This window comes from Chelmon rostratus, chromosome 5 (assembly GCF_017976325.1).
Source record: "Chelmon rostratus isolate fCheRos1 chromosome 5, fCheRos1.pri, whole genome shotgun sequence".
Classification (NCBI taxonomy): domain Eukaryota; kingdom Metazoa; phylum Chordata; class Actinopteri; order Chaetodontiformes; family Chaetodontidae; genus Chelmon; species Chelmon rostratus.
In genome coordinates, this window is record NC_055662.1 from 8,137,743 (window position 1) to 8,165,220 (window position 27,478).

Below are 27,478 nucleotides of genomic sequence, written 5' to 3' on the forward strand. Positions count from 1 at the left end.
GACAAAGCCCTTGTCCTTTTTGGAGTTTATAAGTCAAGCAAAAACAGGATTTGAATCTTGCTTTTTGCTTAATCTCCTCCCATTGCTCAGATTAATCTCAGCACACACAGCGCAGACTGGATTATCTTTAATTGGTGCACTAATTAACTGAGTCTCCATCAGCCGCAGAATTGTCTCCAGAACACTGAATATTTTTAACTGTGCCCATAAAGATTCACGTCTTAATGTGTCTAAACTCATTAAGCCAGCCTGTTTTCAGTATAAATTGACAATGCTTTGCATGATAATCAAGAAAAGTCTCAGAGCTATCAGAAGCTTGTCACATAAACACGGAGCCAGAACATTAGAAAAAAAAATCCTCTCACCACAGCGAATTAATAATATTGTAATTCTTGTTATAAATTATTCGGTGCACATCATTCACAGAAACTGTTGAGCACTGACACTTGTTGTGTGCCGCCGCTCATTTCAGAACAGCATGTGTTTATTTTTGAGAGTGCTGGACGTCTGCTTTTGAATTCAACCTCTCATGGCCGTGTAAACACATAAACTCAATTCTTGCATATGTTCGTCCTCGTGCCTTTTTCCCTCCCGTAGCCCGAGCCAGAGAAGAAAAAGAAGAAGAAGGAAAAGGCCGAAGGAGAGGAGGAGGACGGCGATGAAGAGGAAGACGAGGATGAGGAGGAGGAAGAGGAGGAGAAGAAAGAGGAGAGCCAGCAGGAGGAGCAGGGCCCGAGCATCCAAAATCTGGACTTTTGGCCTAAACTAATCACACTCATCGTCTCCATCATTGAGGAGGACAAGAACTCCTACACACCCATCATTAACCAGTTAGTACTCAGTTCTGTTCTGTCTTTCACCAGGTCTCTGCAGTTTATTTTTGGATGTTTTCATAATTAAATCAGATTTTTTTACATTTATTTATACTTAATGTCATTTCGTGACAGAAAGTAGATCACCAGTGGCATATTCTTTAACCTTGTTGCTGTAAGAAGTTTCCCTTTGATGGCATTACTACTGTACCAGTAAGCTAACAACATATTGTCTTAAAACAGACTAATATCAATTTGTTTTATTTGTTTCGAGCTTCAGAGGTCTGAAATGACCCCAAATGACTGTGTGTGTGTGTTTCTGTGTGTGTAAGCGAGTGTGTGTGTGTGTGTTTCTGTGTGTGTAAGCGAGTGTTTGTGTGTCTGTGCGCTTCTGCTTGATTGCATGTTTGTGCATTTATGCTCAGTTCGTGTGTGTTTACATGTTTTCATTCCTTTTGATCAAATGCACTCAAAGCATCCGTTAACAAGCTGAATACCAAGCAGAATATTAGCATACAGACATAACCACTAGCACAGTAGCTTATACTCTTTACTGCTGTCCTTGTTCTTGCCCTGACTTCTTCTGGCCCTTCAGGTTTCCTCAGGAACTCAGTGTGGGTAAAGTCAGCGCTGAGGTCATGTGGATGCTGTTCGCTCAGGACATGAAATATGGCCTGGAGGGTAAGACTGCATGTGTCTGTATACAGCTTTTGTGTATGTGTGTGTTTGTGTGTGTCTGTGTGTGTCTGTGTGTTGGAGAGAGAAAAAGTATCGACTCAGTCTTGCAGTTTTTCCATCAACTTTCTGTCTTCTCTTTGCTGCCATCTCTTTCAGTTTTGCATAAAATTGACCACTACCGCTGGAACAATGGTGAGATTATAGATAAACATGATGTAGCTGATGACAGTACTCAGTCAGAGGAGTCAGCATGGGGACAGCTGCTGTATTGTTGCCTGTTTGTCGATGCTGGATCACAAATTAGAGTCAGAGAATCTAAACTATAGTCTGACGTGCCAGATGGTTTGTAGCACAGAACCATCTGGGAAGACGTTCATGGAAACTGTTTGGAAACATCTTTTCCATGGAGAAAAGCCTTCAGTGCTGTTCTTTCAGTGAAGAAATACTCTCCAGTTCTGAAATAACTGCTAAAGCAGCATCTGTGCTAACCTCTTTAGGAGCCGCCATTGTTGTATTTCAATGAACGGTCACATTGTCGTCACATCTGAGCAATGCCCGCTCGTAGCTGTTAGTGGATCCATGTAGGACGCTGATAGCAAAAATAATAATTTTTAAAAAACTGACGTTTTTTTATTCAGTATTTGGGACTGCTCTCAATCTACTGCCACAAGAAAATACTGTTACAGTCTGTGAGTCATGATGAGAACAGATCAAGCAGCAACCTGAAAAATGAAGCCAAACTGCAGTTCAATGACTGGCCACTTGAGGCTGTCTCCAAACCAAGTCAGTCCCCATAGACCCCCATATTTAAATGTTATTTAAAAGTCAGTTTTGGTCTCTACAACTAATTTCCCTGTTCATAACAACTGTACAGGGGGTAATTCTGAACTCATGAACTCATTTGCATAAATTGTATTATGGCATAAAGTTATGATATTGATTATGGGCATGGCTGCTTTAACTGACAGCTATCCACTGGGCTTCAGCAACCAGGCTCCCTTCAGTCCACAGAGACTGTTTTATACAGGTTATGGAGCTGTTAATACAGTTTCTAACTCTGGAGAAACTGATGGTTTGGACTGTATCTCATATTTGGCCTGTAGAAACTGTAGAAACTATAGTGCCCTCCTATCCTCCTTAGCTTGAGTTGTTTTAGTTGTAGTGATGTCAAGTCTGCTTATAACAACATTAAAACCTATAGAGATGTTGAGTTTTGTAGCTGAGTCAGCACCCTGTCCAAAAGTGTTTTGTTTGCCCTCAAATCACAAATTTGACTGCTGACCAGCCCTTCAGGAGACCCATTTCTAGACTTGTTTTTCTGTGCCTAGTCCACCCTCCAGCAAGCATTGTGTTCTCACATTTTTCCATCTCTAAAGCCAATCTCATCTCAGTCACTGCTTTATCAAACTTGTTTCTCTGCTTTCTCTGAACTACGATTGGTTTGTTTTGTAATTCTGTTGCCATCTCAGCTCCCACCACATTTCGCATCCGCAAAGTTGATTTCTACGCTGGTAAGACTGTGTGTGTGTGTGTGCGTGCGTGCGTGTGTGTGTGCGTGTGTGTGTGCGTGTGTGTGTGTGTATTTGCAATTAGTCATCAATAGCAGAGATTCCCAACCTTCCTTGCACGGTGGACCATTTTTATATGATGCCTTTATTTGGAAATAAGAATAGAGAGAGAAAAAGAGGGAGATTGACAACAAATGGGTGAGCATGAAAACAAAATACATTTTTATTTCTTAGTGGTTGCTTACCAAAAATAATAATAAAACAAATCTAAAGAAATGCAGAAAGACCTCTCAGCAGTACTGAGGTAGTGCTCAGACATAAAACAAGGTAATATATGTTTCCTTGCAGCCCATTTGCAAATTATTTAAGAGTTGGGAACCTCTGATCTGTAGGAAAATGTTTGTTTTGCTAGTGGGAAAATGTATGTCTACTTTGCCGCATTTGACACTATTTTCAATAACTTAATGTAAGACATGAACAGGAAACAGGAATACACCCTCATCATCGTAAGTGATATTACAGTAAATATGTTAGTATATTACAAATCCCTCAACATCTTTCCATGATATAGTGTCATTTTAGAGCTACAGACATATTTTGACTAGTACCTTGGTGCACTGTGGCACTGAGTCTTCCACTTCTTGCTGCTGTTTGTTTGTAATATTGGACTGATCCCGTAATTGAGGCTCAAAATGAAATCAGGACTGAGCTTGTTCCTCCATTCATTTGTCTGTTTGTTGGGTCATGTCATACAGCGAACACTGATTGGATTTTGATGAAAGTGAAGAATCTCATCACTGTGTTGAAGCTTTTTCAAAATTGGCCCAAGCAAGTCACCGTGTTACTCTACTGCAGGAGTGTATTATTTGTCTGACTCTCTTGCAAGTTTGAGGAACTTATGTTTGATGTAATGCTGCCTAGAAAGTAGTTACAACTTAGATGAATGATGAATGGATGGATTTTACTACTTTAGAGTTACAGGATTAAAAAATCTTCAGCAAGTGAGTGTAAATAGGCAATAAATCGTTGTTGTGTGCTTGTTTAATTCAGTGTTTGTGGTTTTCACAGAACACGAGAAGCATAAGCTCTGTAAGACCGCTGACTACATGAACCTGCACTTCAAGGTCAAGTGGCTTTATAATGAGTATGTTAAGGACCTACCCGCCTTTGCAGACACTGTGCCCGAGTACCCTGCGTAAGACATGCACACACACACACACACACACACACACAAACACACACACACATACACACACATACACACACACTTTTTACTCACTCATTATCTCACTCTTCTCCTGTCTCCTCCAGACAAAAGGGAGTTTAGATTGATTGATAATTTCTGCCTTTCCATTGAGATTTTGTTTATGTTGTTGCGTACACAATGAAACACACACACACACACACACACACACACACACACACACTGTAAAAGCACTCCTCACTTGGTTAGGATGCAATGGTATTAATGGCTATACATTTTATTGATTGATGCTTTTCAAGGGAAAACCATTTCAGACAATGGCAACAACGACAGAAATTAAAAGAACAGAAAAGATCCATTTTGAAGAAGGAATTTAAAATATGTTTCTAAATCTACAAGCTTTAGAACAAAACTTCAAAACATTTGGTTTCTCTTTGTCGAACCTGCACTAATTTCAATATACTTTACTTTGCGTCAGCTTTATGGTTCAACAAAGGAAGGTCAATAACATAGCTCCGCGTCCGTGTCTTGTTATTGTTCCAGGTGGTTTCTCCAGTTTGTCCTGGCCTGGCTGGCTGAGAACGAGGAGGTGTCGATGGAGTTCATGCATGGGGCGCTGGAGAGAGACAAGAGAGAAGGGGTGAGTCGCAGAAACGAGAATGTGGAGGGGCTTGTGTTCATTCCGTGACTTTCAGCTTGGCATGCATCTATCCATACTTTCACCATCTAAGAAAAAAAAGAATAATACAAAACTCCAAGTGAAAATTAGGTTTCAAAAAAGCTATGTGCAGCACAGTCTGCAGCAATTTATTGGGCATCTCAACAGTGGGATGAACTATCTTTTGTGGCAATGTTTGACATCTGGGTGTTACTAGGCAACGCATCACAGCTGTCAATTATGTATGTTTCTTGCCAGCAAAAAACACAAAACTAATGGCAGTGGCTCAAAAAGATATAAATAAAAGAGAAGCAAATCTAAAAACTTACCAATTTCATCATGCTCTAAATTTTGGACCTATAATTCTGGGAGATATAATCTTGGAGTAAAATGTTGCTATGGGATTATTCAGATGTTTTAACAATCAGCAGCTCCTGTATGCAATGCACCCATAGATGTACAGAAGACTGCCAATGGATTACTTTGAAAATGTTTGCACTACGTTCAGATTTGACTGGGTTATGACTCAGAGAAGAAAGCATGCACCGAGGGTCAAACCACAGTAAATATCTTCTAGTTTTTACAGCACCAGCATGCGTCTGTCCCTTTCACCTCACACAGCATCTTCACCTCAGGCCTCTCCCTCTGGAGGGTTACAGTGCAATACAATGAACCTTCCTACACATCACACCGTCTCAGTAAAGCCATGTGCATGTCTCCATGAGTATTAAAGGACAGGCACAGTATTAAAGTGAGTGTTAAAGGGAGCACATAGATGTTATGTTCAAATAACAAGGTGGTTAGAAATACTGCTGTTTGAATGTCATTCACTTCAACAGTCAGTGACTGTGTCAAACATGCTTTTGATTACCAATTTGAATATGAAGTTTCAATCTCTTATTTCCTGTGGACAAAGAAATTCTCTCACCAGAAACCAGAATTTAATTTAAGCAAACAGGAAGCAATTTGCAAACTTACTAATGAGTCTAGATGAGACATTATGTTTGTGATCTGAGCTGTTATGAATTGCAAATCTTGCATAAAGGTAATAAATCCTAACTCGTATTTTTATTTGCCAATGCTGCTTACAACGGGAAAGGAAATTGGACAGGGGACATGAGAAGTAATGGAGGGGGACTCACATCCTGAAAAGATCAGGATACAAATAAACAATTACATGAAAGCAGTTTCACTGCTATCAAAAAAACTCTGCTGTATGTTGACATTTAAACTCCGTAGCAGTTCCTGCTTGCGGTGCGGCTTTTTCCTAAAGACTTGGTGCCTGTACAGCAGAACCAAATCTGGTGTTATGAAACAGCTGTTTACCCTGTTGAGGCCATATTTTTCTGAGCTGTTGATTATATTGCAGGACAGGAGCCTTAGCGCAACTGTGCAGTAAGATTAATATGAAATGATAGTGAAAGACGGCTTCAGCCTCATGACCCTTTGTAGTGGGCTTCGATTCATTCAGGTGTAGCTGAGCTCTGCTTTCGGCCAGCCGCTCCCGGATTTCCAGACTGATGGACAAGTGTTGTCTCTCGACCTCCTGATGGTCCCGAAGCTGCACCTTGTCCTCAGAGAACTGTGTTGCTCTGGGAGTTTTTTGAGAGGCTTGTAGGCCGAGGCTGGCACTGAACACTTTGACTGTTGCAAGTATAGGTTTGAGGCTCTCCAAATGTGTTTATTGGTCATTAGAGAAGTCCTACTTTTTACTGCACAGTGGGAACACGGGCCAATCTGGTTCTGCATCATCGAACCCTTACTGATGTAAAAACTTAATGACACATAATATTTTCCTTGAAGAAGGTGTGGGAGGACGGATGCTTCTTTGTTGTTTGGCGGCCTTTAGATGGTTTCGCTTCCTTTGGTCTTTGTGAAGGCTCATCAGTCAGCAAAACACAGCAGTTTATAATGTTGGGAGGAAGGATTTTACTGATCTGGAAAGTTGTCACAGATCACACATCATTTTATATTTGCTCACATTGGTCATGAGTCAAACTGAAGAAATGGTGCGTTCACATTACAAAGGAATGCTCACATGGAATAATGTGTCATGTAAATGTCTAATACGTACACCGCTCTGGAATGGGAGGGGATGATAGACTCAGAGCTCCATCTGGGTGGAGGTGGGGCTCTAGAGATTGTATATGAACAACAGCAACAGTGGTGGCAGCAAAAGAGTGAGGAAAGCACTGGGTGAATAACCCGTTAACAGCCAGATTTCCCTAATTCCATATTCTGTACTGGTTTGTCACAACTTTTTACTCAGTTTACATTGAGTCAAATATTTAAGCCCAAAACTCTTTGCTTTGCTGCTGGAAGGATGCTTCTGTAAACTGGCTGACAGAGAGTAAGCAGATATTATTTTAGGCAGCACACATATTCTCGACCTCTCTGCTCTCTTAAGCAGAGAGTAGTAGTTTAACTCCATTAGAGGCAGATTTTATTGAGGAACTGTTAAGTGCTTGTCCGCCTCCTTAAGCTCTTAAAGAACGAATTATGGATCCAAACACTGTAAGTTTTGAAGAGTAAGAGAGACCACTGGATCCAAGAGCAGGGCTCAGTCACTTGGGAAATATGTGGCATGGTTCTCTTGACTACCACAAACTACCACACTAACCCTCTGGGCACCATTTACATTTACAATTTAGCTATTAAGCTGATGAATTTATCCGGAACATATGATTAGTGCCACGGCTCAATAACCCCTCTATTCCCAGACCAGGACCAACATTTCAAGTGAATGATAATGATTGGAATGGGCAGAGTGCCCTGAAATCTGTAGAGTAATTACACGACAACAGCCAGGAACAGTGGACACAGGAAAGTGGAGAAGTAGAGAGGACGTATGAGTTGGTAAGAAGAAAAAGAACGTCTTGAAAATGCAGCGGCAGACTGAAGATGGAGAGTGACTCTGCTGTTGTGATTAAAGAAGTGAGCACCAGTCATCTAACATTTTGCAATTCGCCTTGTCGTCCCTCCACCTGCAGTTCCAGCAGACGTCTGAGCATGCTCTGTTCTCCAGCTCGGTGGTGGACATCTTCACTCAGCTCAACCAGAGCTTTGAGATCATCAAGAAGCTGGACTGCCCCGACCCCAACGTGGTGGGCCAATATAACCGCCGCTTCGCCAAGGTGAGATGCAGGCTGCCATGTCACTCATGTACATTATGAGCTCATCAAATAGCTTTTCAAAACAGACTGTTGATAGGTCGGGTCACCCAATTAACAAAAAATATCTTCTCCTTTGCCTCTGTGGGGTCTACATTAGCCGGGCAGACGTCTTCAGACATATAATGAACGAAAACTGTGCATCACAGCACGAGAGCCAAATATAAATAATTTATCAAGCCAAAATACCAAATATTTGTATGCTCCAGCTAGTCAAATTTACTGCTTTTCCTTTTCTCTCGTTATAATAATTTCAATATCTTTGCGTTTTAGACAAATTTGAAGACATCCACTTGGATTTAGAGGATTGTGATGCCAGTTTTCACTGTTTTGTCTCATTTTATACAACCGAGCATTTGTCAATTAATCAAGCAACTAATCAGCAGATTAATCGATAATGAAAATAACTGTCAGTTGCAGCCCAATCTATGCAAAGCAATATCTGCATATGAATGAATAACCTGCAGGTGTTTCCTCACGTTTAAGCAGGCTTTGGTTGTATGCGCTGGGCAAAGTCAAATCTCAGAATCCACTGGCTATCATCTGACAGTGATTTAGCTTTTTACTGGCTTTATTTCATTACACAGCAATAGTATAAAGATATCTGTTGATAGAGATGAGCTGTCCTCTTCACGTCTCAAGTTGCTAATTGGACTGTGAACAATGAAAGTCCTGGCCCAGATACAGTTATCTGGAGTTCCTCTGGCGACAGCGGAAGACCCACAACATTTGCCGAACTCTTTCTTTACCAGCTTGCTTTTGTGTAGGACACCATATGTTGTAATTCATCCCTTCCTGCATACATGGAGTTTACTGTCTGTGATGAAACTATAGCACAAATACATGGTTGCCTAATAAGTGGCGATAAAGTGTTTTTCATCATAGAGGCACAGATGAGATCCATCAGAATTCTTTCCTGGTGCAGCTTTAAATCGTGAGTCATCTCAGGAGCTTTGCTTACACATCTCTCTTGAATCTTTTGTGCCTTTGACTGATGATTTTCATGCATTTGTTAGCAAAACATATACAGTGCCGTGTTTTGTCATTGAACCGCTGATATCATATTTTTTCTTCAAATGTAATGTAAGGCTTTTAGGCACAGCCATTAAATCTAACAAATCTTTCTCTGCAGAAGACGTGTGTGCACTTACATTTGCACGCGCACGTGTGTGTGTGTGTGGTGTTATGGCTCAATCAATAAGGGACTCATTAAATAAAGAATGGCTAATGTAAGCCATCACTCTGTGCTGTCCATCTCTCTGTCCCCAGCCCTCCGCTGCCTTTTCATTTTCACTCCACTCATGCTAATCTCTCTCTCTTTCTCTGCCTTTTCATCTGCTCCCTGTCTAAGCTTTAGTTTGGTTTTCATCTTCTCATCTACCGCCCTGCCATCTCTTTCATCCATCCACTCTCCATCTTGTTTATACTTTTCCATTGATATCTGCCTTTATTTCCACATTCTCTCCGTACACTTCACTCTCTGTTCTGCCTCTTTGTCACCCTCCAGCTCCTTTTTCTTTCCATCTCTTGCCCTTTTTCTCCGACTCTTCTGCCTCCGGGCCGGCACAGTTATGGTTCATTTTCAAGTGTGAGATGACAGTATAGACACACAGCAGCGGAAACCAGAGAGGGGCAAAGGGAGAGGCAGAGTCGTACAGCCAGAGGAAAACATACTAAGCAATGCAAGCAGCTATCATGCCACATGTTTAATGCATGAGTGTGAGAGAGCCATCTGGCTGACTCAGCAGAAAGTAGGGAAATCTCTCACAGTGAGCCCGAGACAGGCGCAGTTTTTGTCATTTTGACAGATGAATTAACTTGCTGAATTATTTCAAAGTCGCCTGTGGAGTTTTTTATTGTAAACAAACATGACATTCATCGTTTCTCACCGAAACGATGTGTGTAACCTGAAGGCCTAACAAACACGTCAGATGGATTTCCTACTTCATTAAACATTCACAAATACTTTTTCTTGGAAGTTTCTGAAACCTTTTTGCGCTCACTCTTTTGCTGGTGCAGTGCTTTCCTTATACAGCACATCACTGCAACCAGCTGTCAATGTCCTGAATAGTGTAAAGCTGAGGTTTATTTATGATTTATGAATATGGGCGCTTTTTGAGGTACACACATCATCTGATTTGACATGCAGGTCAAGTTATCAGCTAGAAATGTTAACTTAAAATGCCCATGCTTGAGGCATTTACATGTATGTGTATCCTCATGTAAAATATGAGATAACTGCTCGACAGACATTGCTTTATAGTGCCGCTTTGCAGACTTTGCAGCATCCAATTGACCCCTCTGATCCACTTGCCAGTCTTGTCCGGGATCTCCAATTGCCGGTGGATTCCTGCTTTTTGCAATATTCTGGGTAAATCTTAATGTAATGAGTAAAAAGCCCAGGATAATAACTGTGTAGGAGATAACACAGTACCCAAAGTCACAAAGCTCAATCATTTTATCCAGTTCAGAGTTACACACCTAAGTCACAGATGTATAAATTGTTTGGTACAAAATTTGTGCACAGGTAGAAGAATTCAATGTTACATCCCTGAGAAATTGCAGAGGATGATGGGTGTGACATAAAAACTAAACCCAGGGAATAGAAGCAAGGAAACTAAAGTACAAGACAAACTAAACTAAGGATTTATTTGTTTAAAAAATGGGCCCAAAAGGGAGCAAGGGTGCGTCTCCCACCAGAGCCCAGCAAAACACACTTACATACTATGAAGTGGCTAACACCTGGCAGGCTAAAGCGCCAATATGCAGACTTAACTGCTGGGTGGCCCACTGGCCCCATTTGTACCTCCTTCCTCATCTTTTAAGCTCCAGGCCCTGGTGAGATGATCGAAAACAGCTGCAACCAGTCACTCACTGCAGCTGCAAGGTGGGAGGACGATGAAACGCTCACAGGAACAGAAAGAGACACAACACAGCAGTACAAAACAACTTAACGAGAAACTTGAGTTTGATGCATAGAGTGAACTATTAAATGTGGAATATTGCAGAAACCATTCTAAATAAATAAAATAAAAACTTTCTTAGCGCCTGAGCCAAATGAACATGCTGCTGCTGTGTTTTGGTGACACACACACACACAGAGTAATGTCAAAGAGGTCCTAAGAGAGAGAGAGAAAGTTTGTTCAAGCGTGGCTGTACGTGAGGAGTCAGATATTCTGTTGGAAAAAATGAAAAAGCTATGTCTGTCTCTGGTCAAGCATTGTAAACAAGAAGGAGTGAACACAGCCTCCGTCACACCGAATTGCCCGTGTGTTCGAGCTGCATATGGAGGCCAACCTGCAAAAGATCTGTTTGATGAACAATAATGTCGTGTTACATCAAACTCATTGACATTCATTACATTTTGAGTATATTTACATTGAATTGTTGAAATTTTGTTCATCCACCACATGAATTGACTGATTCTATGAAATATTCAATTGCATTTCATAGGGCCCTAGAAGACAGTGCTTAGACAAACTGTTCATCAAGACAGATCGAAGGAAAAACCTGTTCCTTTAGTGCCGCCTACAGTCTGCGATTGGCTGGAGGGTCATTGCAAAAACAAAAATTAGCACATAACACCTAAGATAAGTTGCCAGATCAACAAACACATAATGCTTGGTGTTTTCTGAAATCACTGTCGCTCCCAACAAATCCACTTTCATCCCTTGTAACTCGGGCTCAACATACTGGACTCGGCTGCCATCTAAAAAGACTGATTTGCTTGATTTGTTCTGCTAGTTTTCTAACCATGAGCAACTCCCATTAGACATAATATCCATCTGATAATCATTGGTCCTTCACTTTTATGGTAGCTAGCTTAGATTTGTGACCACAGCTGTAGAATTGAGACCTGACTCCACTAAGATTTGACGCATTTGAATCTTGAAAGCAAAAACATTCAGGTCTCAAGAGTTAGATGTGCCGTGCAAAACCACACACCTTACATATTTTATTATTAGGCCTGCATGGAGAAAAGGGAAAAATGATATATAAACAGCATGTCATGGTCAAACGTGAGACTTGACTCAGACTGATTTTCCTCCAAAGACACAACAAACCCTTTGATTACAGGACATCTTCACTTCTGATAAACTGCCTGCAGCAAGAAGACAGATGCACGTCCTCACGGAGTGAATATTTCATGCCGCATGAGTTCAAACATGAGTGTCCTCACCTGACCAAACTAAAGAAGTAAATTCCAGTGTTCAGATTCACAACTCCGGAAGTTCACACAGATGTCCTACGTGTGTGTTATCCTGTTTCCACAGACAATCACCAAAGTGCTGCTGCAGTACTGTGCCCTGCTGGCCAAGAGCTTTCCCTCCTACTGTGAGAAGGAGAAGATAGTGAGTACTGCTGCATCGCCTCTCTGCAGCCAAACCACTTCGCTCTGAGCTCATCTCTGATTTAGAGAGAGACCGAGTGCTTTGAAAGCGAGTGCCCTCTCTGTGGAGTGGATTAATATTTTAGCTGCTGCTGCCCACTTCTCAAACTCTTTATATCTCTGTTGTTTTCTCTTTGTTTCTTTGTTAATCTTCCTGTCATTGCCTGTTTTTTTCTTGCCCGACATTCATTCATTTGCTCTGGTATTTGTACTTTCTTTGACTTTCTTGACTTTTCCTTCTTTACTTGACTTTCTGTCTCCCTCATTCTTTTTTGTCCACTTGCACCTGCGGTTCCCCTCATCTATCTTCCTCCAGCCCTGTGTGCTGATGAACAACGTCCAGCAGATGAGGGTCCTATTAGAGAAGATGTTTGAGTCAATGGGAGCAAAACAGGTGAGCATTAACAGATGTTCCCACACACACACCTACTGCTTCTCCTGCACCATTGGTTTTTAATCATCTGCCACTGAGATCTGAGTTTTTCATTTCAACCTGCTGCCAGTGATTTCACTGATGAGGTCTTCCTCACTGGTTCAAAGTCAAAAGGTTGACATGACAACTTGCAGTGTTTTGGAAGTTGAGTTGACTAGAGAGACCAGGGCATGTTTTAAAAAGCATTCTGTTCAAACTGTTTTCAAGAATACAAAAAGCAACAAAAAACATCAAATAAGTGTGCAAGCTTGTCGTGTACGGCGAACGAAGGCACCATGAACCTCATTGGTCTGTAGTACGGTTGAGAGATGTGTTAAGATTTTCCACCTGATGGTGGATCTGCCCAAAAACCGGCCTTTGCTGATATGTTCTCAGAAATAAACCCCTAATTCACCGTGTTAGATGTGAAAATATGCTGGCTCTACAAACCATTGTTTCCCACTGCTTTTCTGCCATTACTGGCCTGAATCTGTCACTGAGAAGCGGCTCTCACTCGTTTTTTTTGGAGGCAGACCAGTAAGTTAAATAAAATGACAAAAATCAAAAATCATCCCCCAAAAAAACAAAAACTGGTATGGATTCAGCTAATTACCGATAGTTGATATGTTCGACCAATTGCCCAACTGTAGAATTCTGTGTCAGTGCATTTATGCCAGAGAGAAGAAAACTTATCAGTGACACATTTATCCCTGCTAAAGAAAAACATCCTGGTAGCCAATACTGAGGAAATGAATGCGGTTCTGCGTCCATGTAAATCACTGAGAATATAAAGGAGAAAAACTGAACGTTGAATATGTTTAATGGAGCAAAATGCAGTGATGTACTGATGGATGTTTGGGAAACTGTGGTGTTTTCTGCTGTGTAGAATTGCTGTGTGGATGGAAACAGATGTTTTTGGCTGTTGTAAACAAGGTGTTGCGATCAGAAAGATGTTGCAAACAGGTGATGCATGTTGGTGCCGTTTGAAATGGTGCAGGAAAAGCTCCAGCCAATGAATTCACAGACTGGAGACAAATTCCTGCACACAAAATATACCCTTCACCTTTTTTTCTCATTGGCATTGGTATGATCCAGTATATAGACAACCTATTTGGGTCAACTTACCATCCTCCAGGTGTGACCTAATTACTGTAATGGAAGCACTTTATATGTATTTGGGTTCATCAGTCGGTGCAACGAGAAGCAGCAGACTTGGATTTTATATGCATGCAGGAATCTATTTTTTCTGTGTTTGTGCTGAACCTGTAAGACTAGTTGACATGTTTCAAAGCTTTAGAAAAGGAGGAAACTTGGAAAAAGAAGAAGAGGGTTTCGTATGCAACATTTAGAAAACCACGGTTAGAAACTCTGTGTTTTCTTGTGGGAATAAATCTACAGTATGTATTTGTCTTCAGTGACAGCCTTTCGAGAACTTTCCCCTCTCGTATTTCTCCTGCGACGTTCACGTCACTGCTCAGTCTTGCTTGAAAGTAGTCTGGCTGATATATTTTTGGGATATTAATAGTGGAGAAAGCTCTATATAACAGCTCAGATTATTTTGGACGTCGGATTGCAGATAAAAGCGCAGCAGGTGTTCAGAAAAAGAGCGAATGTATAATGGTAAATGGACTGCATTTATATAGCACTCTTCTAGTCTACTGACCACTCAAAGAGCTTTATGACACATGCCAGCTTTCACCCATTCACACACACTGACAAGGAGCAATTTGGTGTTAGGTATCGCTCATCACACTGAAGGACGCTTCAACATGCAGACTGGATGAGCTGGAGATTGAACCACTGACCTTCTGATTGGTGGGCGACCTGCTTTACCTCCTGAGCCACAGCATGTGTGTGCATGTGTACACATGGGCTGCGAGTTCATTTAAGTAACGTGAGATTGAGTGTGTGTCTTTCTCTCCACAGCTAACTGCTGAGGAGGAGAGGGTATGTCTAGGTTTCTACGTTTTCCCTCGCTCCCTTTCCCTTGTTGCTCCTGGAACACAAACATCCACAATAAACAGTTCATTAGAGCAAAAACTCACCCTGAACCCCCTGCAAGCTGTCAAACCTCTTTTTACCCAGTAGTGTGTGCATCTATTTCTAGGTTGATCCCAATTGATCCCAATTTTTTATAAACAAGAGATCAACTCCTCCTCCTCCTCATCCTCCTCCTCCTCCTCCCTTGACTCCGTTTTCATTCCCAGAAATGAACTTTGCTTTTCTTTGACGCCTGTTACAATGTAAAAAATACTTTGCTTTCTACTACGGTGCTGCTTCTTTCCAAAAGCTTGAGAATGAGGAGGAACCTGAGGACTTTGATGAGGAGGTGGGTCAACAATCGCAAACCTCATTGATCGGTGTGGATGAAACTACTTTTTAGCTGTTTTATACTGGTTGTGACACACAGGTGTACCTAACAACCTGAACCAAGGTTGTTTTCTGTTTGGGCCCTGTTGTGCATGCAAAGCCATCTATAATGACTGTCATTGGAAATTAGTTGCAGCTATCATTATCATAGATTAGTGTCTCATTTAGTATTTTTCTTATTGAACACCAGCATAATGTGAGAATGACGCTGACGACTGCAGTACACTCAGCAGAGCATTGGTTCCTTATAAGACTTCTCTAACGCATTTGTTTCTTTTCTTTATATAATCACATTTTCTTTGCAGTACATTTTATATAATTTGCCTGTTTATATTTTCCTTACCATCTCCACCAGGCCATCAGTGACAATGAAGGGGAGGATAACATGGTGGGTAGGCTGCATCGACAAAGCAAAGCTGCCAGCAAAACACAAAAATCACTTTTTTGCTAATGAACCTTGTCTTTGTATTTTAAAATAATTGTCATTTGTGTGGGGGGAGGGAGGACTCCAAGGTGAGAGTGGGACTCTGAGTCATTCCATCTGGGTTTTCATTCCATATAATTTACTTAAATATCATTTATTCTTTTTTTCTTGTCATTTTTGTCTCATTTTCTTTTCTTTCTGTTTTGTCCATTTGAACATCAGTCTGGTTGCTCAGACTCAGAGGGATCTGAGGTAAGATCCTGTCATCTTGGCTATTTTATGTCATATTTAATGTCAGTATTTGTAAAGAACGTAGAAACTGGAGTTTTCACAACTCTGTTAAATATTTATTCACCTTGTTAAAGTCAGTAAAATAGACTGATACATGCGAGCTGCCCAGTACTATCACTGCACCTCTCAGGTGGTCATTGAACATCTCTGTTTGTAGAGAGGTTTTATGTCTTACTTACAGGCACTTTGAAAGTACTCTGATTTTTAGAGTGCAATCAAAATCATTTGCAGTCATTGTCATTTGAAGTTAAAGTTAGAAATTCACAACTGAATCATTCCTTGTCATACATTAGTCTCTTACTGCGTGAATATTGTTTGAGTTGACAGCATTATGTGAGAGTGATGTTGGAACTTGCTGTGGCTGACAACATTAAATGTAGATGTGAAGGGAGAGAAGAGGCCAACTCATTTATTTCCTTTCCCAAACACTTTTTTGGTCACGTCTTCTGCCTTGAGAGATGGCATACACAAAGAAGACTATAAAAATCCTTAAAACAGAGCACACAAAAGTAGCACAAGTGGCAATATCAGTCATGTACGCACCAAATGATTTTGCATGGATATGGATAATCACACATTTTCAGATTCTTTGTCAAGGTCTCAGTCATTGAACCTTCTAAATCTGGATTTTAGTGATGTGTTGCATGCAGCTTGGAGCTTTTACTACAAGACTAAAGATAAAATAAAAACCTGCAGACTCAAGACCCTCTATGTCACATGCTTTAAAATCACAGGGAAACACTTTAGATACATTTATGAATGATTTTTGCCTATTATCAAGCAGCTGTAACCCTTTTGAACTCCCCATCTGCTTCTCCCTAAACACACTTGATAAATCCCTCCATGCCAAAATGTCCATAAAGCCTCATGCTAGCGATGCTCTTAACACATTTACAGCAGGGTGCTAACGCAGCTTCCCTCCTCTTGTGAGTGCTTAATAGACTAGACAGAGGGCTGCCAGATAATTGAATTTGATAGTGCATAAAAATGTTGTTTTAGCCACCACTAAATGTTTTCTTGAAATGGCTTAGTGTGGCAGCTGAGTGTGGGGAGTCTGTGGGATGTCAGAGAGGAGAGGAAAAGTCAGATTTGGAGCAGAGGGTGAAGAAAGTGTGGCAGAGTCTGGGCCATGCTGGTTAATGGCCAAAGATACTGTTGTTGTAACAGATGTTAAGTGGGATGTTAAAGTGAAGATACTCTATGAGCCTGCTAAATGTGATGTTCTCTTGTTGTCACTGGGACCCTTGCAGGGGAGGACATTTTCTGTCTGAAGGTATTGTGTATACAGTATATAGTGTGTGCATTCTGTTATGAAAATTGGTCTGAAAGCAGTGGAGTGCAAGCAAGTATTTAAGCATGTGCAAAAATGTATTCTTTCTCTTTCATGTGACATTATCTTCAGTGTCATAAATACTCCATACTCCTGTAAACAGGCTGTGTAGAACAATAGAGGTGTTTTTCATACAATATTCCCTGTAGGCTACTTCATAAAGGTGCTGTTTATACAGAGGAACCCCAAGATTCTTAATGACTGTGACAAGAACCCTGGATGCACCCCAAGTTTCAGTGTTTTTTGAGTAGTGAGCCTGCTTTGTACTTTTCTTTTATTTGTGCTCAGATTATTAATGAGTGAAAGTAAGGGCGAATTTATAGCATGGCTGTCTGGGCCAGGTAGCCGGGCCAGTGTTTCCTTGTTGCACTGCAGTCATAGAATACTAACAAAAACAAGGAATTTTGTACATAAAACACAGTAACTTTGGAAGATATGCACTGAAGCCTCACGTAAGCCTCAGATAAACTCTAGAGTGTATTTTTGCACAGAGATAGGACTGTGGATTTTGTCTCCAATCACTTAAATTGAAATCGCTTTTGGAAAGAATCTACTAATGGCCAGTATGAACAAGAAGAATGATTACAAACCTGTTCCAGTGTACCAGACTTGAAAAACTGTGAACCAGTCCTTTAAGAGCTACCGGCAAGGTGCTTTGCATTCTTTTCTGGCTTCGATAGGACCAATTAGACCTGACAGTGAAGATATTTTTGGAAAGTAAGTAGTTAAGTGTTTTATAGTAGTGATGAGGCAGGGTTTTGTAGGAACAGCAATATGTCATCTGCAAAGTGGCTGATCTTATGCTGTGCGTCGGCTGATTCCTTCTAATTAGATGTTTGGATGCAGGGCTGCTGCGAAGGGTTCGATGAAAATGTTGAGTAGAGATCAGTTGTTACGGTGGAGGTCAGAGACGGAGGTGAACTGTAGATTAAAGGCTGGATATAGACATGTGCTTGTAATGGTTAAGTTTAAGTTTAGAGTTGAGATAATGCACTATCTCAATGAAGGTCCTTGCAGTTACAAAGGTGAGGGTGCACTACACTATTAAGAAGACTGTGAGGACAAACTTGTTCAAATAGTCCCATCGTGGGGACTCAGCTCCCTTCTGGGGGCAAAAAGCAGGTCCCCACTAGGTAGATCACTTATCTTAGGGTTAAGTCTTGGTTATTATGATTGAGGTTTGGGTAAGCTTTCAGGTAGTAAATTGAAGCCAATGCAGTGTCCTCACAAATAACAAAAGCAATGTGTCTGTCCAGTCTGTTCAGCAGTACAGTTCCACTTCATTAGTCTGATAAAAAGTTTCCTGCAGTCTCTGTCTCTGTTTTAAATGTTTTTTGCTGTCATGCATTGCCTCAATCATACAGCTGTTGATGGCTGGTTTTACCAGTTATGAAGCTCTGAAATATTTTGGATTTTAAGATATGCCTCATAAGAAAACAACATAGTTATTTTTTCAAATAGGCATGATTGCTAATGCTGTCCTGCTTTTCCTGTCCTGTCCTTTCATATCCGCCCTGTTTTCACCTGTCCCGTTTGTCCTTAGGTTGACAACAAAGACAAGGAGACAAAGGTTAGTTGGTCAGGCCCAGTGACAGTTTGTTAACGTGCTTAAAACCAGGCCTTTGTGCAACCAGGACTTTGTACAGTGTGTGTGTTGTTGTGCTGTGTTTTTGAACTACACTCACCTGTGTATGTTTATGCTCCGTTTTTGCCAAAATGTAGTAGAATATTAATAGGATATTAAACTGTAAGCCTCAGCTACCCACTCAGTAGTGAATTAGAAAAGAAGTTTTGGTTTGTTTTGAGTTTGATTATCTTAGAAGCGGCACAAGGCTGCTTGACGTGACACTAACAGGCTATCTGAGGTAACTTTGAAAACTTCAGCTCTAATACAGTGAATCTAAGGTGTCTCTCTTTGTGGGGTGACACACCGTTGTTTCATTTTGTTTTTCACACTGATAAGATGCATGGTATAGAAATAACTTCTGGTGTAGCTTCAGTGGCTGATTTTCAGTAGAATATTGGACGAAGCTGATTCAGTGAGTGAGTGAAACTGTGGGAGTTGTATTGGCATTGACTTACGTTGATTGAAATCAAATGCACCCTGGACATCATCCCTGGGCTCTGTCACTGTTCTTTTCAATCCCAGTTTTCTAATGGAAAAAGTCCAGCTTTTATCAGCAACAGCACATAACTAAGCAGATTAGCATCCTGTTCCATTAGATATCTCATATTACAGCTAGCAGCACTAAAAAGATGCTTCGGGTGCTGCGTGCTACGGGGCCCTTGCTATTAAGAAGATTGAAAATCTGGTTGAAGTGGTGAACAGAAATTTGAGATATTTTTACCTCACTAAACAGAAACTGCTGAGCTCCCACAGCCATTGAGAACTCTTGACAGCGGGTCTCGTCAAAGGGAGGTGCTTCCGAGACACATTGGCAAAATGTGGTGGAATATCTTTAAACTGGAACAGTCTTCAGAAATTAGAGTTCTGTTAGAGTTCTGCTGTTGCTTTGGTGAATTTTGCTGGAAGAAGATGTTTTAGTTTGTGTCCGTGTTGTGCTGAAAACAGTTGTTCACCATCTGTCCTCCTGTAGGACGAGTCCTCAGCCTATGACAGTGAGGAGGAGCAGGAGAAGGTTTGCTCTCTTTATAATAGGTTCCTCCGACATTTCCACAACTAACCTCTCCTCTCCTGTTGGCTGTCACCTCAGAGCTGACTGAAATCCTCACATGCCGTCGACTAGATCCTCCATTCACTTTGCTCTTCTCTCGTACAGCTGTGTCTTGGGTTGAGTGTGTCTGACCACGTATATCTTATGTGCTCATGTTTCCACAATTTTTTTCCCGTCATTTCATCGCCATTAACTTATTGTTGTCCTCAAGCCTTGTTTGTTGTTTTCCATCTTTTTCTGTCTTTTTCTCTATTAATGTCTTTTGTTTCATTCCTTTCTTTGTTCAAAAGCTTGATGAGGAAAAGGTGAGGCATCAGGCATCAAGTGCCTTCATGTACCCTTTTATGTTGATGATGAACATTTTGCTGTGTTTCTTTTTTTATTAACATTTATGTCATTTGTGTTTTTTTTCCCTCTTTTCACATCTTCCTAGTCTCACTCCAAGAAGGAGAAGGTGTGTTTGCAACCAAGCTCAGTGCGTGCAAACTAGTTGTGTTTTTTAAGCACGTGTGTGTTGAATGGATTGAATTGTCTGAATGGGTGACATGTCAATGTGAAAACAATGTGACAGTGCAAAAGGTGTTGCTTGTAGTGATGACCCTCAGCTTTTCTGAGCTTTCTCATCATTTAGCTATCCGGCACACAACTTTAACTTTTTGGTTAACTCTCACCGCTCTCAAAGTGTCATATTCGGCAGCAGCAGGCAGCTGTTTGCAGCAAATGAGCTCTAAAAGCCCACTCCTCACAACCTGCTCAGCAGCAAACAGCAGAGAGACACAGTTGGACACAAGCTGGTGAACATAGTGGAGCATTTGGCAACAAAAGGCATTTCCCTCCAGACTTGATAGAGACCAAAAGCAGAGCTAAAACAGAGTGAATATTGGAGATACATTCATCAGGTGGCCAGAAAGGTGGCCGGAAAAGTTAGATGTGTAGATAAGCAACTGTTTCCTAACAAGTTTAAGAAAAGATAATCCTCTATTGGTCCCTCAGAGGCAAAGTTTGATTGTTACAGCAGCAAAAGGACAGAAAAAGTACAAATTGCAAAATTCCTCTGCCCCCAAGTGGCTAGAAAAAATCATCAAATTATTGCAAGTTTAAGCAAGTGTTTTTTAATTTAAAGAAAATAGAAAAGTGTTGTATTGAGCTGGCATTTTGTGCAGGATGTTATAAAAATGAACTGTTACGTTACAGTCAGTCGGAGGAGGAGAGAGCAGCGTGTGTGCTCCCTCCTCAGGATGGCAGTTAGAGTTAGTAATGACGAGGACCCCATTGTGAGAGCAAAGCAGTTAAAAAGTGCTCCTGATAGTTCCCACAGTACTGAAATAACCAATAGTCTGACAGAGAAATAGCAGGCGGTGAAGGTGAGGGATGGACAGATGTATTTGTCTTCATCTCTGACAACATGATGTGCAAACTGTCACTCGTCAATAATTTGTTTTTGTCCAGAGGAGTTCTCAGTCGGCTCCAGACTGCTGGGGTCCAATTATGAGCCCTGAAGGAACAGGAGTCTGCAGGTTTCCCGTCAGCTGTTTTCACATCACCACACAGGCAGCAAGTCATTTGTGAAATGAATTGGCGATAGGAAGGATGGACTGCAGACTCTTCAGAGCTCTAGATGTTTAAGTGTGTTAAGGAGTGGGAGTCGGCTATCAGCGTGCCTGGTGCTAATAATCCTAATGCGGTCGAAAGTGGTAGAAATCTTGTCTGATAATGTTTGTCCAGACACTATCTGAAGGGGTAAGTCCTGTGTGTGCTTTGTGCAGAGAAACACCTTGCACTCTGGATTTGTTTTTATCACCCCTCAGACGGGGGTTTGAACCTCCAAGTTGCATATAAAACCTGAGCAAAACTGGTCCGAGGAGTGTCTCACCTGAAGGCAACAACAAGTTTTATTAATCTGTGAGTCGCTGTCTGCAGGGACTCTAGGCTAACAGGGAGGGTGAACTTAATAAGAGTGCCAAAAGGAGTGTGTCTGTTCTGATGTGTGAATGTTGTTTTGTGGGAACATGTGTTTGTACTGGTGCCTTGTATCTGACCCCATTGTCTAGACCGCAAGTGTATCAGACGCGTGTTTTACAGGCTCGTCTCAAGTGGCTGAACGGCTCTTATTGTAATCTAAGCGGCTGTCTGCAGCGCTGCAGTGCGGGCTCACGGGTCGTATGCGGCGGTCTGTTTTTTCAACAATATGTACCGAAACACGAGGTTGATGCCCAGTAAAAAGCCACTGAGTAAATGTATTTATTTAGCAACCGAGGCTATTTGTTATTTCGAACTTCATGTGTTGACTACAGTTTACAAAGCGAGTCTTCTGTTTACAGCTGGCTCTGCCCATGACACACAAAGTTGGTAAATTAGCAGTGTAGCAGCAGGCCTCCTAAAATGGAGACCACTGCAAAAAACAAGGATATGTCATATATGTCATTAGACGAAGGATATCTTCTGACCCACTGCTTCTGTTAGCAGCAGCCTGTGGCTATGCAATTAGGTTAAAATATGAAAAAAGGTGACTTCACCATCAGGGTCAGTGTGAAATTAAAATTGCACAGAAAGTTTGGCTGCTTCTGCGCTGCTTGACGCTTTGAAATGGTAACAGCCGCTTCAGTGTCACGTGAACGGCGTCATCACATGAGCGTGACGCTGACGTGACACTCGTGGTCTCGACATGGGGTGAGTGGAGCTCACTGACAAATGTGTGTCTTTGCAGACTGAAAAGAAAGACAAAGAGAAACAGGTTGGTTTGTTTGTCATCTCTCTGCCTTTCACCTCCTGTGTCTGCTCAGTTCAGCTTTTCTAATACATATTTGTTTTCCCCAAACCCTCTCAGATTTGCTCTCCTTCCTGTGTAATATCCCCTGAACCTCTGACCTTTTATTTATTCCGAATGCACTTGCTTATTGACTTCACTGTACACGCCATTATTGCAGTTTAGTTTGATTTGATTTGTTAAAGCTAGCTCAATAGAAGGGGTTTGTTTGTGAGAATATAGAAATAAATGGTGTTGGCTTTCTTTTTGAACATTTCCTTTCTTGTCATTGCCCCAAGGAGGACAATAAGAGCAAACAGGTGGGTGCTTAAATGCAGATAATCCTCCTTCCTTTAGTTTTTTGTGATTAACCAGCGCAGAGGAGTACAAATAAGGGTATAAAGCTTTATTGACAGCCCTTAAAGGTCCCACAATATGAATCTTTTGTCCTGTATTCAAGATAGAGAAGTGTGACCGCATCTCAGCGGCTCAGGTGCAAGTTCAGGTTCCAAGTCTGACTGTTTTGTCATTTCCATTTGCCACAACACCTGATTTTTTTTCTTTCCCGTAGTTAAGCTTTGGTTTGTTTTTGAGCGCAGTTGTTTCATTTTGTTTGTGTTAAATTTCATTCAGACTCTTTCACTATAAACTTATTGGCTTATCATTTCCCTCAGAAGATTTGTAGGGAACACACTGAAAAAGGTGGAAAAACATGATCATAGAGGACAGCTGTCTAATGTTTTACTTTGTCTTTTTTCTCACCAGTCAAAGGAGGAAGTAAACAAGGTTTGTTTGGCTAATAACATTGTCTCACTTCTTCCTCTGTAGAGCTTTTCCCTCTGATCCTCCTCTTGAATGCAACTCCTGAATTTATGCTATTAGCCTGTTGGCTATGGTACAATAGACATTAATGTCTGACAGTTAAAATTAATACAGCAGGTAGTCCAAGGCATAAGCAGACTAAGCAGCTGTTTGGGTACATCTCTAATATCTTATATATTTGTATGTACTTTTTGTGTTTGCACTTGTACCAAATAAGTATTGTTTAATATTTTCTAAATTTTAGTTTGGTGATATGCTTGTTTTTAACGACACACTTGTATGTGCAAGAGCTGTCATCTGGTGTGTAGTCCTTATTCTTTTTATTCTTGCAGGCAGACACAAAGTGCCCAGCACAGTATATGAACAATGATGCTCATGTTTCAGCTGCATCGGTAAAAACAATATCACAAATCTTATAGGGCCATGATTTTGCCTTCCATGTAGTCAGTGTAATGGAAAACATCTGCTGCAAGTATCTGATGTTTCATTGTATAAATGAGACGATCTTCCCAATAAGTCCTGTTTGGGCTGAAGTGAATGTGCAGCAGTGGAACATCTCTACAGGTGATGTCAGTTTTCTCTTTTGTCTTGTAGCAGCTCAATAAAGCAGAGGCAATAAACAAAAGCTTTTATTAAAATCACCCACTCGCCATTACCCAATCCACCAGACAATATCACAAAAACCCACCCAAAATAAACCCTGATGCTATTTCCACCTGCTGTATACCATAATGTACAACCCTGTGTCTGTGTATATTATAGTTTGTTTTAATCATCAGTATCCTTCACTGTATTGTGTGACTTTTTCTTTTTTCCTTTTGTGTCTCTTCTCATTTTTTCCTTTCTGTCTTTCCGAGAAGACTGAAGCCACAGCCGCTACAAAGAAGGTACAGTTGGGTGGTAGAGAGCGATAAGAGAGTTGGACAAACACTTATTACTTGTAAAGGACACTTCTAATTTCAGGCTGTGATTCTAGTGCGGAGAGTGTGTCCATGCGGCCTGTGTGTGTGTGTGTGTGCGTCTTTTTCTCTTAAAAGCAGTTCTTCGTCAATCTCACTCACATCACTTTACTTCTCCCGCCGCCTTGAAATCTTAAAGAATTATACCAAGTGAACTGAGGATTTATTGTACCTCTGAAGTTAATTTTTGAAAAGTTCGACAACAGAGCCTGGTAGTTTAATGCGGGGAGTAACACTCGCATCAAATAGGATGTATTTTTGATGATTAGTATTTTTTTTAACTCCTTCACACTCAGGATGAAAAGGTACCGGTGCTTCATTGACAGACATAAAATCACCAGATACAACAAGCTAATCTTTAACAGCACATCAACGTTTAATGTTGGCATTCATTTGGATCTACTCTATTTTTTTCTACACCTTCCTAATGTTAAAATGCTAATGAAGTTTATCAGCCAGGTCCTGCCAAGCAGTGGTATGATGATGTGGTGTAGGAAGAACTCCGGTCATTGAGTTGAAGCTTGAGTTGAAGAGACTCTGCCCTTAACATACAGACAACACAATATATAGCATGACGGTTTGTCTAACTCCACCCATACCTTTCCCATTTTAAAGACCAGATCATGCTCTGGGCATTGTCCCACACAACTAAGAGTGGTCTCTATTCCAGACATCAGTTTACCTCTGATCATGCTTAATCTGACATATATTTGATATTTGATTGATCTGATCATATACCTCACTAGCATTAAGATATCATGGTAGCTACAAATGTCAGAAAAGACTGACGATAAGATTATGTCTGCCCAGTAATACTTCTCTCCTCTCTCACGTTCTGTGCAAAGCTAGGCTAACACATGCCGGACCATTCGCTGTTGTGATTTCAGAGAGATTCAGTTGATACTGTCTTATTTCCAACAGGCAACAGGCATATTTCCAAAACTGTTCGGTGTTAGTTGCTATAATTTTTGGGTTACAGTGAGCGTGCGATCATTTCATTCATCTCTCAAGGACGCCTCACACACTCACCTCCAAATGCCTATAAAGGTGTTCGACTGTGCTCGACACAGGCATTTCAAAAAAACACAGCTGCTCATTTCATTTTTGGATTCAAACCAACAGCAGGCTTGGTCTGAAGGGGCAGCGTGGACAGTTCAGCCTTTCACTTCGCTCCCTGCAACATTTCCCAGTTAAATTCCAAGATACTAAAACGCCGTCCCTTGAAAGTCATGGCCTTCCTTTACTCCAATAATATGTTATGGCAGTTTGCCCAACGTCCTCTGTCTAATAACATAGTTGCACAGTTATTGATGGCACACTTTCTACAAAGACACTTAAGGATGCCTTATCTTGCGATCGTCTAGCCACTTGGCCGGTGTGACATGCAGTGCATGCTAGAGGTCCAGCATATTAATGAGCTTCAGGCTGTATTTTACAGGTTTATTGGAGGTCTTTTACCAAGCTCCTCAAGGGCAGTTTATCCTACAGGCTGGACAACCACACAAAGCTGCACTTTGCAACTTTACACTTTCTGTAAAGTGACTGACAAACAAAATAATTGATTATTGAAGGTCTGTGATAGCCCATGCTATGTTCACTTCATGTCGTTAAGAAAGTGATTACGAGGAGCTGAGGGGCAGAATGTGTTTATATCAGCCTCTGACTTATATGAAGGATTTCTGAGGTACGATATCTCATACTCCCCCTGCATAGGCAGTAGCATTTAATTACAATCCTATATAACACCTACCGTTAATGGCTCTTACCATTTTCTCAGTTTTGCATGACTGCAGCATGTTGGCAATCGAGTCCCACACAGGTGTTTCCAGTTATTCTGCTTGATTAGACATTATTATTTTGGACCATGAAACCTCTAGTTCGTAGAGTCACGCGTTATATTGAAAAATCTTTCTTAGCCGAAAGCCGTCCGTTCCTGGTTTAGCAGCACTTTGCTTGATTGGACTCAAGAAGTTGCTGTTATTTCTGTGTATTTACCTTTACTTGAGTATAAATGCAAACTACTCAAAACCATTCTCATTTACTCAAACTGAAAAATGCAATCACACTTCAATATTGGCTGAAACAGTGTCATAAGAGATACAGAAATTTGACATCTATACTTGATGGATTGAGTTGTCTGAAACCACTTCAAAGAGAGCAAACACACAAACCCAGACATCCTGCATTTACTCAGCTGGAACAATTAACGGTAGACTTATTTTACTATCAGAATCATCGTGCCTGAATTGCCCAGAGGCCAGATACACTGCTACTACTACATGCCCATAAACAAAAAGCCCTGTGTGTCTCTTACAACACGATGAAGCCATTAGCACAAAGGCCTGAGGACTGCCTGCAGTGCATTTTGGCCTCAGACAACCTGAGCATCAAATGCCTGCCAGAACTGAGAGTGCTCTGCAGCTGAGCCTGACCTCTTAAAGTTAACCGTAATTATCACAACAGTTTAGACTTTGTCATCAGACAAATTTTGTCGGGAATTCTGCATCAAAGCCAGGTTCAGGTTCCCTGGTGCAAAACACACTGCCTGAGTACAGCTGGAGGACGAGTCCAGGAGAGAGCACTGGGGAGAGGAGTAGTGATGAGAAGACCAGTTCTTTGAATAAATAAATAACTCTGTTATGCCACAGTGAGAGACTGCTGGCTCAGGGGGCGCAGTGCATCATTGTCATCGGTGACCCTATTCAGCCACCTCATGTCTCATTCACATGTAAGAAAACATCATGGCTTTTGGTTGAACTCACAGCTGTCAAGCTAGCATGTTCGTAATGGAGAGTGTTCACAGGTAGGCAGAGTGTGCAAAGGAAAACAGAGTGTGCAAAGGAAGGCAGAGTGTGCGCAGGTTAGCAGGTGCAGACAGGCAGGTAGACCATCCAGTCATTTGCTTCGGGCTGAATGAAGTGATTGGATAGACTTTTTACAGGCCTTCAACAGCCACAGATACCAGACTGATTTTTCCTTTTTTGTCAGAACATTTGATTTATTGATTTCTGTCAGGATGTGAAGATAAT

General features: G+C 41.2%; 1 protein-coding gene across 2 annotated transcripts in view; it reads left to right on the plus strand.

Moving 5' to 3' along the window:
* LOC121607207 (protein unc-13 homolog B-like) overlaps positions 1-27,478 on the plus strand; it is a 181,070-nt gene that overhangs the window by 125,427 nt on the left and 28,165 nt on the right. For both annotated transcript variants that reach the window (XM_041937920.1, XM_041937921.1), the window contains 7 exons: positions 598-830; positions 1,408-1,493; positions 4,067-4,193; positions 4,746-4,842; positions 7,851-7,994; positions 12,305-12,382; positions 12,737-12,814. In XM_041937920.1, the coding sequence (XP_041793854.1) occupies positions 598-830; positions 1,408-1,493; positions 4,067-4,193; positions 4,746-4,842; positions 7,851-7,994; positions 12,305-12,382; positions 12,737-12,814 (843 nt within the window). The remainder of the gene's footprint in view (positions 1-597; positions 831-1,407; positions 1,494-4,066; positions 4,194-4,745; positions 4,843-7,850; positions 7,995-12,304; positions 12,383-12,736; positions 12,815-27,478) is intronic.